A 15,906-nucleotide genomic window follows, 5' to 3' on the forward strand; every position below is an offset into this window, starting at 1 on the left:
TTATGACAGAAATTATTTACTACCAGTTAGAAATATACCTTACACTGTGACTTTCTCTTTCAAGAAGCAGATAAATAAACTCTGTATTTCAGCAGCAGGTTGCTGACGCCTTCAAACTGTGCGATCACTGTTCTGTACAGCTCTCGCAGATTTATACTTCTTCAGTCCTCCAAGGAATTTACAACTAAAGCTGCAGAGACATGCTCTGTTCTTCTGTTCAGGCATTTTACCACAGATGTGGTCTGAAGTAACGGCGAGGAATACATTCACAAGCCTGCCTCTCTCCCTTCACACACACACACACACACACACACACACTGCATTTCTACATCATTTCTACATCGTAAGCAAAGCCACAGGCATCAGAGGCCGTTACTGTCAGGGTCAGTTGATGCTGTGCATCTGTGAGGTCACTTTTTGCAGCATTAGTCTAATAACAACTCTCTGCTCCACATAATGTACTCTGTGCTGTGCTGGGAGGCAGTGACAGAGCAGCAAAGCCAAGCACCAGTACAGGTAGTTACCACATCCTTATTGTTGTTGTTTATCATTTTAATTTCAGTAACAGTAGGCACACGTTTCCTGTCCTGTCCTGCAGATCAACAGAGAACAAATGTCTGTGTGTTAATTATCCTGCAGAAAACAGCAGAATAAATCTGATAGCTTCAGAGATCACTGTGCTGTGAGGGTTGATTTGATCATTTAGCATGCATGATAGCAATCGCCGCACAGAGACTTGGTAAGCTGCAGCATAGCTGCTTCAGGGCTCATGCTTATTCCTTTAGAAAATGTCTTTCAACTTTAACAAGCACCACATTAGGCTTAGAGACAGGCAAGTCATGGTCTCTGCACTATTAATCTCAAGCTTAAAAGTTACTTCCTGCCAAGTATAATCAAGCCGTGGGCATGCAGTCAATAAGAGGAGGCCATTCAGATAAGTGTAAACCATTATAATTACTTTAGAAGTCAGAGGTCTTAAGGTGTTATAATTGATTCTGTTATCAGCATTTTGTCAAGTACATATGCCGTTTGAAACATTAAAACAAGCACAATACCCAGGTCATGTTAAACTGTGTGCATGTGTGTATGAATTGTGTGTGGAGGATATCGGGGGAAGGGGGGGGTTTCTGGCAAACAGCCCGCAGTCAATATCATCATCATCATTTTATTAGTCCTGCCTTCCACAATGGGAACGTCAGTATCTATCAGGAAGCTAATGTGGCAGTGATTCCCAGGGGCGGCAGATCAGCAAAGCACTGACAAGATTCATAGATATATAAGAGACAGAAGTAACACAGCTGAGTGTGGGGATAGAAGGGTAAGCAGCTTATTGTGCATAAGAAAGGAAGGAAATGTTTGGGTCAACATCACAACATTAAACCAAAGAAAAATAAAGTAAAATGGACACACAGTGTAGGTTATGCAGTGAGCGCTATAAATGTGACCGTCTTGTTTTAGATGCAGTGTTATGCTGAATTCTGTCTCTGTCTGTGTGTGTGTGTGCCAAGTGTGAAATTGAGGGTGAACAGACTAGCGCAGAGACAGACATTAAGTGTTTCACAGTCTGGTGTTTAGGGTTGGTCCAAGCAGGCTTCCTCCAGAGACTGCTGCAAAAACAAACCTGCTACTCTTCACTACCCAGATCCCAGTTTAATGATACCTATGACTGATGTTAGATTACACCTTCAAATACTAAATGCTGATTTTATAGTCTGCATCTGGTTCAAACCTCCTTTTTCTTTTAATTTTCTTCTTCAATTATATATATAGATTATTTTTATATATATAATATAATAGATTATACTATATGTGTATGAGCTGATTGGCCCTGCAATTATGGAACAGACCTACTAGACTGTGACAGACCATCATTTGCATTTAATCATTATCATATTCTCCAGCACCTGCTTCCATATTAGCCATGTTATGGTACATTTAATCTTCTTTGATTTTAAAGAGCAGTAAACAAAAAAACTCTCCCTGTAGACGTGGCAAAATCCCAGAGGTTATTACGTCTTTTATCCTGCTATGATTGGTTATTTCTCTAACCCTCAGTTCCCTGTAACTTCACAAAGCAGCCATTGACATCAGGTCTGTAATGATCGCAGCACTGGAGCGTGAAACAAAGAAACAGCATCTGCCTGGTGGAGGAAGGCAGGAGAGCCACTGAAACAGTTGAAATAAAACACAGCCAGGCAGAGCCTTCGAATAGGCTGCACAGGACAAAAAAAAACTGTTAAGAGATCACAGTCTAATGCACTTTATGACAAAGGTGTAAGGAATGAGAGGACTGAGGGGATTGGCAGGGGGTGCTCTCAAAGTCTCAGCTGTATGATGATCAGCCAATAAAACGTTACTTCAGGGTGATTAATCTGACCAATGGATGGTGACAGCTAAGTGGCTAGAAAAGATGTACCTAAGAATGGAAAACATGCACATTTATATCTTAATACAGGATTTGTATGAAGACAATAACTTTGATCAGGTATTGTCTTCAGTTAGACACTCTTCTCAGGTCGGTCTGTGCATCCTGATGCACTCTGTAGCAATTAATGTTGCGTTTGTATGAGCTTGATACTTCATAATCTTCTCTAAACGTTTGGAGTATCAGAAACCACATTCATAACTGTTTGGCCCCGTTCACACTGGAGAAAGTGAATCCAGTTTAGGATTGTATCTGGATAGCCTTTAAACTGGATACATTCAGACCTATTTTCAAATCTGGCTATCACACACGCGTCCGTGCTCAATCTGGCTTAATCCGGCTTGTTTGCTGTCCTCCAAACCACTAGGTGGCGCCTTGTAATATACAGATTTCGTTCAGGCCGCGGTCATGCATTTTGTGTCATGCATTTTATTTGTCCTGCGACGCTTGTTAAAAAGCAGTTTATTCCTTTGTAGCCTTGTCAAAAATAAACTCGGGGCAAAGCTGGCATAGTTCAACGGTTGTTTACATAGAGCTTTTGTACACGACCCGGACACTGTCCCTGTGAACCGGAAGTATCACGTCACTAGCCGGATTCGCTAGCTGCATTTGCGTTGAGACCTGAGCCACATTTGAGCCAATCCGGCTCCGAGAGGTGGACTGAGATCTATCTGGATATATCCAGATTCGTGTTGTTCAGACTCAGAAAAAAACTATCCGGATATATCCAGATACGGCCCGAATCCCGCTCTAGCGGATTGATTTCCCCAGTGTGAACGAGGCCTAAGTTAATAACATCATCTAGCTAACCCCAAACATTTGATGTATTAACACTGCGTTATGCTCCTTCTTCTTCTCATTTTTCACCCTCACTTTGCAGGCACGGTTTGTGGCAAAGCCTGCATTAAATGCTGTATGTACAGAAAGTAGACCATCAACATGCTCACTGTGCTCAGCCCTGAAACATATCTTCATTGTGCTAATAAAACTAGGTTATCATAGAGCTGGACTGAACCACACCATTGCATGTGGGTCCACTGCTTGGACTGTAGGGCCATTTTTATAGGAGAAAAATGTCATCACAACTTAGAGCTGATTGTTTAAGCCAGAGAATCACATCAGCTCACACTGATTTAAGGCACAATACGCAAATCTGCAAGTTATTTTCTATATTTTGAATGAACAACTTCATCATGCAGTGAGAATGGGATCTCCTGTCACAACAGTGTTGTTTAACACACAGAGGTCTTTCACAAACTGCAAAGAATCATCTCCACAGTTGTTCTACAGCTCATGTCTTTATTTAGTGTTGGATACACCAGTAATTCTCTGCAAATGATCTTCTTAAAGTGCCTACACTGAATATGACAAGGGACATTTCATCCCACTAATTGAGGAATGTACAGTTGTTTAATAAATCTTATTAATGTAGCAAACACTGTGCATTGCATTGATCGAGCAAAAACACTTAATGATAAACAGTTCCAGTTTTTTTTTATCTAAACATAAGAGTGTGCCTACAGTGAGCATGTTAAGACAAATTTTGCATATTATAGAGTTACTCCACTTACGTTAAAATACAGACAATCATATGTCCCTAGAATAAAATCTGCCCCCTGATCGCGGTTTAGCGTTGTGCTTTTGATCATTAACGAAGCACCAGCAGTAGCAGCCACACTGCCAGTGAAGCTGAGTGTCTCCACAACATTCAATCAGTGAATCACAATGACATTGCACAGTTACACAACATAGATTGCACTAAAGTTAAAGGCGATAAATTCCTATATATAAACATCTGAATCCATCCATAAGGGAGAATAATAAGGGCTGTGTACATAATTCATTTAAATGTAACTCAACCCTTCTTTGGTTCACGAATACACGAAAAGACATAAATGTTATTCAAAACATTGCGATATAATACAGCCGAGTTCTCAAATATAGGGAGGAGGGTACATTACAAATGGAACAAAATAGCAGGTTATCTCTCAATATAAACAAAGCGATTAATCTATCACATACCATACTGTATGGATGATTTACATATAGGATCCTCTCACTGTAAAACTAGGACACATTTGGCACAAAGGCGATGTAACAATACTTTACACAATCGACACAAAAATCTCTAAAAACACAGTAAGTACAGGACTTGTAACAATGACTGTGTTATATATATATATATATATATCCCCACTCATGTGAGGGACTATAATACTGTGGTGCATCTGGTTTGATAATTACCATCTATCTAATAATAGTCAATATATGAATGCTGCTTATGTCAATAAGTTTCTCTACACTGCTGAAAAAATACTTCTTTCTGTTTTAGTAATGACCAACACAACATTTTTCAGAGCTGCTATGTACAGAATTATATTATTCTTGCTATTGCATATTTACATGAAAAGGATCACATTAACATCCTATACGTTGTTTCCATTTCACATATGTTTTAGCAAGAATAACACTGTGCTTAGTCCTTTTTACTCAGATAACCTGGTGTGCAGTTTTTTCCCAAATATGCATCACTAAAGACCAAAGAGACAGAAACACGCTGGGCTTATTATTATTATTTGTTGTGCATTGCCAGAAAAATACCTGTAAGCGTTAAATCTCTATGTCTTTATGAGACAAAGGGACATGAAGCCAAGCTGAAGGCTCTCCGAAGGAAAAAAAAAGGTACTGTACAGATTTGGCTCTTACAAGTCGTGCCCCAATCGCTCAATCTCTTCAACCAGGAAGTCGATATCCGACCTGGTGGCAGCGGGGTTGGAGATGACCATGCGGAAGAAGTTGACCTTGTCTCCCTGTGGCTGGTAACCTACCATTGTAGTCCCAGACTCCATCATCATTGCTTTGATCTTTGGGGCCACCTGTTACAGAATGAAAATGTGTAGAATGACCAATTAATGATTTTATCTCTAAACAAAAGAAAAAGCTATTTTATACACACAGAGTACAGTCTTCGAGAGTGAAAGACCAGAAAGTTCTCTACTTTCTCTGTCTCCAAGACTTATCATGAAGGCAGATTTTCATCACCACGGGAGACGATTGACAGTCTAATGAATAACACAGCTGCAGGGCTGGGTATCTTCCAGGAACATGTTAGTTCTCCACAGTGCCAGCCCACTATGTCCTGATACAAGTAGAAGTGGAAGTGGCATGAGGGACAATCAAAGCTATTTTTAAGGGAAGATCCTGAGAGATTTCTTGAACAATTTGTGACCATGGATGTATGAGACACAGTGAGGCACTTCCAACAAAGGACAAAAGAGCAATTAAAACAGTAGAAACATCCAGAGAAAGTAAATATGTAAGTCTGCAGACGTCTGTTTTCTTAGAGGGTCCTACTAAAATAAGATGACTAATCAAGAAGACTCAGTGTGGGAAGTCAACAAGCTGAGCGCTCTTCCACCAGGATCACACTCCAGCCCACAAGTCCACAGTCATGGTGGCTGCCATCCAGGGATGTAGATGTGAACTCTTCCAACACTTACCCTATTCACCTGATTTAAGTCCTTCAATCTACTAATTCACAGAGTTCATCAGCTGCCATTTTGAAAGTGATGATGATGATGGCACTGCTGTTGTGGATCAGATGTGATGATGATGATACCATACAAAGAAACAATCTGTATTTTCTACATCTGTGAATGTATCCCTCATTGTATGGATCTTCAAAATCTGGCAGCGACATCCTGTGTAAATCAATCTAAGAGAAAAGGGGAACAACTGCAGAAATGAGGCTTAAAAAGCAAATTGATGAGTCATTACCTTGTGCAACCTCTCCCGCCTCTCCTTGCCATCAGGCAGGCCGTGCAGGCTCGGTGGAATGTACCAGAAGCAGACATTAGTGTGCTGAGGCTGATAAGAGAAAATGGGAACAACATTTGTAATGAGTGCTGGCCTTCTGTGATGTCAGCGTTTCTTGTCAACATGTCAACAAATGAAAATGATCCAATCAATCCTTAAGTTAAGCTGTTAAATACTGTATGACTGTGGTTATTCATCACAAAAGAAGAATGCATGTGTTTTAAAGCAGCAGAGCTCAGATAAGAAGAGTACAGTATCTTCTGTTGTTGTAGCTGCACTGCTACACATATCTTGGATGTTAGAAAAGATGATTGGAAATAAATACATTACCTCTGCATTGAACACCATCTCAAAGCCCTCTCTGGATTTTATTTTATTGTAGAGGTATGCTGACAGATCCAGGCACTTGTCAATGTGTTGCTCAAATCCTATTGTTCCCTTTGGGACAAAATAAAAAATACCATATTAAATGTCATAGTTGATAGATACATAGTCACATTATGCTGTAGATGAATGCCCACCTTTGCCTTCCACATGAGCCAGAATTTGAAGATATCTACGTGCCGTCCACACTGAATGGCCTTATCGCCCGTGTCGTATGTCACATCGTACTGTTTGTCGGGTTGGAACAGGTAGCCGGCGCACATTGAATTGCAGCCTTGTAATAATCCCTGTGATGGAAACCATCGTGATGAGAGATAAACAGGATGGTTTTGGAGAGAATGGTTTGTATATGCACAGATTTTGTGAGCAGGTGTGTGTCGAGCAGGAGAGTGAAAAACACACACACTCACCCTCTCTCTGACCAGAATAGCAGAGCATTGCAGTGGCACTCCCATCATCTTATGAGGGTTCCAGGTGACTGAGTTGGCCCTGCACAGATATTGAAACAGTAAACACAGCTCTGTGAGGGGTAGGTGTGTGTGTGTGTGTGTGTGTGTGTGTGTGTGTGTGTGTGTGTGTGTGTGTGTGTGTGCTTATAAAGGCTACTGTAGAAAAGAAGTAGCAATCTAAGATCTCTTTAGTTTTATTGACACAACAGTGCCTATTTGTTTTCAGGAGGTGACTACAGATCAGAGTGAGTACCCTTTTCTTGGCACAGGAAATCCTTATTTCCATGAGGTGTTGGATCCACGAAATACCTCCCAAGATAAGTTCATATTGAAAAGGCAGGGGGATCATTATTAGCTGGGGGCTGGGTTGTGAGTGGTGGTCAGGTTCGGGGTGAGAAGTATGTGTAATGTGGCTAAAATAATAGCTGCATGATTAACACTGTGGTGCTGCAAGAGCACATCAGCATGCCACTTTTTTAGATAAAAAATTCAAATATTCTACAATGTCTGATTGTGTATTTCTTTACCTCTCTACTCCATTCAGCTTGTGCCTGTGTCTCCTGGACATCAGCAAACCTCCTCCCCAAGCACCCTGTGCAGGAAACATCACAGTTAGAACGACACAGAAGACAGCTGATAAAACAGCTGGTTTAATTTTGCGTTTTTTTCTTTCTTACGTCCACATGAAGCCACATGTTGTACTTTTCACAGATGTCTGCGATTTCATTGATGGGGTCAAAGGCTCCGTACACAGTGGTACCAGCGGTGGCATTCACAAACATCGGAACATAGCCCTGCGAGCCAAAGAAAAAGACGATTCTGGCTTGAATTCAAGTTGTTATGTTCTTTTTCCTCCCTGCAGTTGTTGACATCAAAAAGATGGGCTAAAACACATTTCTCAAATAATGCACTCCTCCTGCCTGCACCTACTGCTGGGGCCAAATTGCTTCCCCTTTTCTTCTAGCCTGCACATCACTTTGCCTTTGAAGAATTACTTCCAGGAGAGGCACTTCAGACCTCACATGTGAACAGACAGAAGCATTAACCTCATTGAAATAGCCTCGCTGCGCCGGCACACACTAAGTGTTTCCTTCCCTACAAATGAACTCGGGTAAATGCGTCTCATTGTATGAAGTAACTGATAGAAGGAAACACAGTAAATAAGCTGGAGAGACCATGTCCACATCATTGCTGCTGACATTTACCTTTTGCTTGGCCTCTATTACTTTACTTTCCAAATCAGCGGGAATGACTCTCCCTCTGGAAAGTGGAAAGACATACAGCAGTGAGACACATGATCATTTCATCAGGCAGTGTGTGAGAGAGTTAAACACAAAGCAAACCTCTCATCCGTGTTCAAAAGGATCAGGTTCTCTGTTCCGAAGCCCAGAGCGGCACTGGCTTTCTTGATAGAATAGTGGCTCTGCAGGAACACGAGTTCATCATAATTCATCACATGATGTTAATCATGCACTCCTTTGATAATATGGTCAGTACAACAGAGACAGTGCTGTACTAACGTGCTCTGAGGTGAAGAGGACCAGCCTGGGTGCAGCTGCCATGCCTTTGGTCTTAACTTCGGGGAAGTATTTGTATCTGGCAATCATCACACTGTACATGTTGGAAATGGCTCCTCCTGTAGAATCCAACAGTCACAGAGAGAAAAAGCTGTGAAGGAACACAGACTGGAGGCATTTCATGCTTCTTTTGCACTGTGTTTCTGTTTGCTCAGTTACCTGTGACCGCCTGCATCATTAGTGTCCCTGTGAAACCACATTAGATGTTTAAGTGTCACCTACAGGCCAGTATCTGGCCGGCAAACCATCTTACCAGCTTTGGGATGTTGCTCTGGAAACTGTTGAGCCACAAAATACATGGCAGTTTTTTGGTAGAACCAACGCTGTTTCTCACCAGCTAATCACTTCACCATAGACTGTCATCAAACTAAAATAAACCCCTAGCTGTTGGAGGTTCCTCACATTTATTAGTCCAAGCATTATTCAGCACTGAAGCCTGGTTAGGTGGATCGTCATGTGTCAAAATGAAACGCCACTTCCTACTTTTATGTCCCTGATGAGCTGATGTAAAATGATGGTGTGTGCTCATGCAGGGAGTCCTGACCATCAGATACAGGTGGAGCAGCTCCAGCCATTTCATGGGAACTTGTTTAAACACTGAAACGTCAGCATTTATTATTTAAATAAAGTATATCTTTTTCTCTTCAGAATGACTCCTTTAGACGGTAACACTTTTACTCAAGTAAACATTTAAATTATAATAAACCACTGAAGTGCAGAACATTAACAAAGAATGGCAGGATAACCCAAGTATGACATGTTGATTTATGGGCTTCAGTCCTATTGAGTCACCTTTTGGTCACTGGTTGTGTTATTACCTGGAGAAAATATTCCATCTCCCTCTCCGTCCGGCCAGCCAATGATCTCTCTCATCTTCTTCAGTGTCAGCTGCTCCATTAGCACAAAAACTGGGGCAATCTCATAGGTGAACCTGCAAAAACAAATAATACACATCTGACTATGTGGTAAAAATAAACACACACACAAACCCCACCTTTTTATTTGCAAACTACACACAGTCTTTCCTAAATAATCATTTATTCATATTTAAAGCCTTTTTTTGATCAAGTTTGTAAGAAATAAAAGAATTTTTTGCTTTTTTTAAATTTTTGCATTTTTCTCAGTTTTGTTTTCTAGTGCAAAATATCCTGTTTAATTAAAGTACACCAAAAAGCACTGGGCTCAGAGGAGAGCACAGTCAATTTAGAATAACAGCACCGGCGGGTTCATCCATCTTCTCCAGAACAACATTCTTCTAATTACATAAGTATCTGTCCGTTGGTGCAAAGACAGTAAATGAATCAGTGGAACATTACAGTATGTTGTTGCATTGTGCCTCACAGCATCTTCAGTACACACACACACACACACAGAGGAGGGAAAATAAACAAGTCAGATGTCTCACATTAATTTCACTGCATTTATTCATGCAGACAGGCCTCACTCATTCTGATTATGTAAGACCTGGAAGTGATTGTCAGTCTATTAGTGTCAGTCAATATCTGCCAGAGGTAATTAGGGGTGATGAAGTAATTAATAAAGGAAAATTACCTCCACCCTCTGGTTCAAGTCATTCACTGTGGTGTCACCAAAAACACACACAAGGTAAGTATTGTGAGGACAGGCTGTGGAATGAAGGCTGAATCAGAGGGAGGAACCACCTCTAATTTTTAATGATCTGTTACACTGTTAAATAATCTGTTACACTGTTAAAGCCACAATAAAGTCAATCGCATTGGTGAAATCAGATGTATTCATATAGAGAAAACTATGTATCGGTAAATGAAAATCTAAATAATCATCAGTATTTCATTTATACACAGAAAATGGCAACACATAATTTTATTATAGATAATAATTAACCTTTTTAATATAAATATTTTACTGCTCAGCCCCAAAACTGAATCTGGATGGAGGGCAATGGGCCAAAAATAAATAGTTATGAGCTTGTGGTGCAATTTATTTCTTTAAAAATCCACTTTCAAATAAGATATATGACTTTTAGAACAAGTGATGAATAAGCAAGGGCTTATTGAAGTAACACAAAAAGATCCACCGGGCTCCTTTTGGCCTGTAGGTCTTAACTTGCAACACAAAAGGTGGAAACATGTCAAAAATTAATTAACTCCACCATTAAGATTAAACCTTTACCTGTCCCACCATGGGGAATTGACACTGAATCCTCTGACCATGCAGTATAATAATTAACAAGTCATACTAATCCTTTTGCACAGAAGGTCACAGCCTCCACGGCCCTCCCACAACAATCAATGGGGCTCAAAACCTCAGGCTCAAAACTAAACTTCACAAAGACAGCAAGAGAAAAAACTCTCGGTGATGGCTGCACACATAATGAACACCCCCCCCCTCCTCCTGGCACTGTTATGTCACAGGAAGTAGCAATACATGAAACAAAGACACCATGTAAACTGTAAATGGCAATCAATATGCAATTTAGTTTGCCTGCAGGGCTGAGTTATGTGACCACAGCCTGAACGCCCAACACAGACAATGCTGAGGGGGAGTAGCAGGACAAATGTCTTCTTTTGTCCTCTTTATTTTCTTGCCTGATTGACAATCCATTAGAGCATGCTGAGTATTCCTCAATAATTACTACATGTCACTTTGAAAAAGCCTCTCCTCATCATGGCCCATTGAAAAACAGCGAGTAGAATAATAACAAAAAGGTTTATAAAATGGAGCATCTGCTCCTTCACAGTACTCACATGTTGGTGTTGGCTGTGGATGTGAGCCACTCTCCTGCCAGCCCCACGATGTCTAACCCGGTGGACAGCTGGTTAAAGAACCTGGGATGACCTGCGATTGACAAATAGGCAACAAAACAGAAAGACATCACCTTTCACCCTGAGAATGTGAAGGACTTGTCAAAGCAGGATTACGGATCAGATCATCCAGACCTCATACCTGTCCTCACTCCGTATTTCAGGGTGTCCCTGCAGTCCACCAGGATCTGCTCCAGGGACTCGGGCTGCTCAGACAGCTCCAGGTTGAAGCCCTCCATGCCTTCCAGCAGCTGGTGGGGATGGTGGAAGTCCAGGACCTTGGTGGATCTGTCAAAGGTCTTGCGGATGTAGCTGGTCAGGATTTCCACAACCTCCAGTAAGAACTGCATGGTTGGCTCCTCTCCATTTTTGGCAGGCAACAGTTCTTTAAAATAAGAGTTTTTATTTAATGTTATCTGTATTTATATTTTTTTGGAAGATGTGTTGAAAACAGATGTTTTTCCTTATATTCTCGCATTTTCAGTCATCTTATAAATGAGTAATTGTACACCTTTTTCTTAGGCCTACATATTTGATTAAATTTCCACATTTTGATTTGATGGAATTTTAATCATATTTCCTGTTTATTGCGTCATCAATAAGTGTTAACTAGTCATTAACCTGTTTACCTCTGGCAAACAGATTGGAGAAGTCAGTCTCTGTTCGCCTGAAACGCGCCTCTCCTGCTCCGTTGTTGTCGCAGGACAGCAGGTTCTTGGCTGTGCGCTCCTTGAAGGAGCCCACGATCCGGCTCCTCTCCTCCAGACTGTTGTTCTTCTGCAGGAATCCTAAACGATGACAGGAAGAAGAGGAGTCCGGAACATGGTTACACTTCCCAAACATGATGAGAGCTTCGAGTGCAGCTTTTTCTCTTCTAACAGGCCCAGCACACTAACACTGCTCATCACCCATGTATCTCTCTCTCTCTCTGAGGATCTGTACTTTTTATTGGCAGGGCCCTGTCCTGCTCTATTTATGGGCAGAGGGCTCTGTGGGAGGTTGAGCTCGGTGACATCAGCACCAAACTCCAGCCAAGCAAAAACAAATCGCTGTCATGTAGCGGCTGTAAATTCTTATTAAAGCTCCTCCGACATTGTTCACTTCAGTGAGCAGGAAAAGAGCTCAAGACAACACGGCCCGAAGGAACGTTTGACTGATAATTCTGTGAATTTATCCATAAATATCTGCAGATCAATATTCACAGATCTGATCAGAAACAACACATTCTGAGGTATAAAATCCCACAGCATCAGATCTGTGTTTCTGCGGTGTCTTTTTTGTGGCTTATAGTCCAGAATAATTAAAATGGCCTTAATGAAACCAGCTGAACGTGTCGGTCAAAAATAGCAGAGAATTGTGGCGCACTGGTGCGTGACATCCACCATTATATGGATGTCAGCTCGTCCTTGGTTAGTTAGTGTGACACTGAAATAGACTCTCAAAGAGGAAATCGGAAAATCCATGCAGCGTAATTCCCTCTTTAATGACATCAGCTCCGAAAAAATGCAATGAACTGATGGTTGACGCGCCATCGTTTCCATTTTGATTGAAGGTGTAATTTAATCATCTGAATCATGTTGGTTAATCTGTTTTTTTTGGATGATATTTTAAAATCTCATTCATTCACAAATTCTTCTTGTTTTCAGTGGAGCCGTGTGTGAAACGCTGCTGCAGGCCGTGGAGCCCGCAGCCACGCTCAGAGCCATTATATATATTTTTTGTGATAATTTATTTTCCAAACAATTCAAATTAACAAAAAAACTTACCACATATCTTCATCCCCAATTTTCTAGTGCATCCATGAGCAACTCCACACCATGCGTCATAGCCTGACATAGAAAAAATGATTAGACAGGGCCTTAGAGAGGCGGCTCACTTTTTTTCACCTTGAACAATTAAATATGAGAAAATGGAGATGAAGCGGAGCTGAGACAAAAATAGTAAGTGTCTGTCTGGATTATTTTTACATTTATAGCCGCTCTCTCGGGCCACCGCCCCCATAGTCCCCACTGTGTGTCACCGTTCATGACCTATAGGCAAGGACTTAAAATTAATTAGCCGTTTGAACCCACGCAGGCCTAAAGATCTAATTGAGTGAAAAGATGCTGGTTAAGAATGCGAGCATCCGTCGACATGAGCCGGCTGGCTGCTGACAGATAGAGAATTACTGCGTTATCAAGGGCTTCCAGCCAGAGAGGGGATGGGGCACCTTGGATGGGAAGCAAAGGCGAAATCCTCAAAAGCAGCAATTTAGGAGAGGAGGGGGAGGTGGGAGTGGGAGGAAGAGGAGGAGGAGGAGGAGGTGATCAGTCCCAGTCCCACATCCCAATTTAACCCTTGCTTTGGATCATTAGATAAATCATTGCCCTGCTCAGCTCACTGAACGCAACAGAAAACAGAAAGCAGCAGATGTTCTGATAAATGGGACTCAGAGCCAGCCAGGTGATGGGCCTGGTATCACCGCTATGCATCAGTCACACACCAGATTTTATTTTTTTAAAGGTATAAAACTCACCAATATTCACATTGTTTTCATGCCTGCACCTGTTACGTGACGTTAGACCTCTGTTCAGTGGGGGTGGGGGGCAGACAATGAAAGGACTGTGGTCTCCAGCACTGTGCCCCCGCTCTGCTTGAAGGCTACAGTGCTGCTTAAGTGTGCCATTAGGGGCAATTTAATATGGCTGAATTAACAGGCACTTCAGGGGCCATTTCCATGCATGCAGGCACTTTATTCTACCAGAGCACATCTAGCCACACATGCACGATAGATCATTTAGAAAGCAGCAACATTAAAACATACATATCCATAATATTTTAATTATTATTAATAAAATTATTATAATAATATTTTTTCTTTCTATATGCTGCAGCCTCCGGCTTGTTCCCCAGGCTAATTGCCTGCAGTGCAATGTTAGCAGAGGACATGATTTTTTGACAGCAGCGTTCGTCTGTCACGCAGATGCCGGGAGGTCCGCACGGTGAATGAAATGCAGCGGTGATTTGTGGCGAAGGAAGCCCTCTTAAATGGAAGCGGATTTTTCTCCCTCTCTCTCTCTCTCTCTTTCTCTCTCGATGAAAATGATTAATGACGTTGCCCACAAAGTAAATAGCACGCGTGAAATAGCATTTTATCTGTGATGGACCTACTTGAGCCCGGTGGCCATAAATTTGTCGAGTTGGGATCCGGTTCGCCGCCAGCAGAGGTGGAGGAGGAGGAGGAGGGTGCAGACGCCGCCATCACTCCAGAGACCCTGTGCCAAAGTCTTCACCTCAAAAAGCCTGGTCACTTTAAAACAAAAAAAAAATCTCCCCAGATCTCTCTCTGTGCTATCCAAGGATGGAAAGTGAGGCAAAAAAAAAAACAATCAAGCCTCCACTGGCTCAGACAGACACATGTGTCTCTTTAACATTAAAAAGAAATTCTCAACTTGGAGACACAGAGCGCAGGGACACAGCCTAACATTCACATTCAGCACAAAAAAATACAGAAATTCTGAACACCACATTGAGCCATTAAAGCTCTCAGTGTGTCTAATTTAACTGTTGACTGGCAGCAGCTCCTTGTTTCTGCTCAGGGTGGATGCTGTTTGTCACCCTGATCTCTGTTTACGCACGTGGAGGTGATGCCATATGCGCAGCAGTAAAACCCAGTAACAGTGGATTCTTTTTTTTTACTTAATCAGATTAATAACATCAGTAATCTGGTTTTGGCCGCACACACTGGAATAAATATCTTAAATCAGTCCAAGGTGATGTCTGCTGTATAACGGCCGTGATGCAGCTTCAAACATCAGTCACACATGTCTCACTTTTATCCTCTACAACAATTAAACCTGCACAACACAGCAACACATGCAATCTATGCACAAACTACAGGCCAACCGCTGATTTTAAATAAGCTTCCTGCAGCTTATAAAACACCTGTTAGATCATCTCCAGTGATCATAAAGAGTTTATTTACTTCTGACTAAACCTCACGCGTAAAACAGCAGCAGCCTCTTACCGTGCTTATCCAGGTGAACAGGTGCTGCCCAAAAGAAAAGTGAATTTATCAGCAGATTAAATCCTGAAGCAGAGACTGCTGCGCTCCTCACACTCCAACAACAAGAAGAAGAAACAGAGCCTCAGCTCTCCGATACATCCCACAACAAGGTCACCTTGCTTTTGTTCCAGCAGGTTTGATTTGCTGACATTTAAAGCAAGCCTTGTCTGGTGTTTCTCATTGCGCACGGATGAGTCACGGCGGCTGGAGCCTCTCTACCTCCACCGGTGCTGCATTTCTGTGGAGCAGACCCGTCTGCTGGCAGTCTGCAGCTTTGGCACTGAATGGCGCCGCTTTCGGCCCCTGAAGTGTGACTTTTTTTTTTTTTGGTGGGGTGGGAGGGGGTGCTGATTGTCTTCAGATCTATATAGGTCTGGTTTGAATCCTGGTCACGAACATGGACTTGAAGTTTGATGCAATGAGCAAC

At 41.9% G+C, this 15,906-nt stretch overlaps 1 protein-coding gene across 1 annotated transcript; it reads right to left on the minus strand.

Moving 5' to 3' along the window:
* Positions 1 to 4,935: 4,935 nt before the first annotated feature.
* LOC114425997 (glutamate decarboxylase 1-like) lies at positions 4,936 to 15,576 on the minus strand. The gene is made up of 17 exons (XM_028393069.1): positions 15,441 to 15,576; positions 14,585 to 14,688; positions 13,201 to 13,263; positions 12,064 to 12,222; positions 11,577 to 11,819; positions 11,378 to 11,468; positions 9,470 to 9,582; positions 8,595 to 8,710; positions 8,418 to 8,497; positions 8,280 to 8,334; positions 7,752 to 7,868; positions 7,602 to 7,666; positions 7,036 to 7,114; positions 6,763 to 6,912; positions 6,572 to 6,679; positions 6,203 to 6,292; positions 4,936 to 5,301 (listed from the first exon to the last, which is right to left on the minus strand). The coding sequence occupies exons 2-17, from the start codon at positions 14,673 to 14,675 to the stop codon at positions 5,128 to 5,130; spliced, it is 1,794 nt and encodes a 597-aa protein (XP_028248870.1). The 5' UTR covers positions 14,676 to 14,688; positions 15,441 to 15,576; the 3' UTR covers positions 4,936 to 5,127.
* Between the last annotated feature and the right edge of the window lie 330 nt (positions 15,577 to 15,906).

Source organism: Parambassis ranga, chromosome 21 (genome assembly GCF_900634625.1).
Source record: "Parambassis ranga chromosome 21, fParRan2.1, whole genome shotgun sequence".
Taxonomy (NCBI): Eukaryota; Metazoa; Chordata; class Actinopteri; family Ambassidae; genus Parambassis; species Parambassis ranga.

Excerpts from the sequence above, each read along its gene's own strand:
- LOC114425997 (XM_028393069.1), bottom strand. The coding sequence starts at position 14,675 with ATGGCGGCGTCTGCACCCTCCTCCTCCTCCTCCACCTCTGCTGGCGGC. Across the intron at positions 7,667-7,751 it reads ACATGTGGCTTCATGTGGAC|GGTGCTTGGGGAGGAGGTTT; the intron begins GTAAGAAAGAAA and ends TTTCCTGCACAG. Across the intron at positions 6,293-6,571 it reads AGATGGTGTTCAATGCAGAG|CCTCAGCACACTAATGTCTG; the intron begins GTAATGTATTTA and ends TTCTCTTATCAG.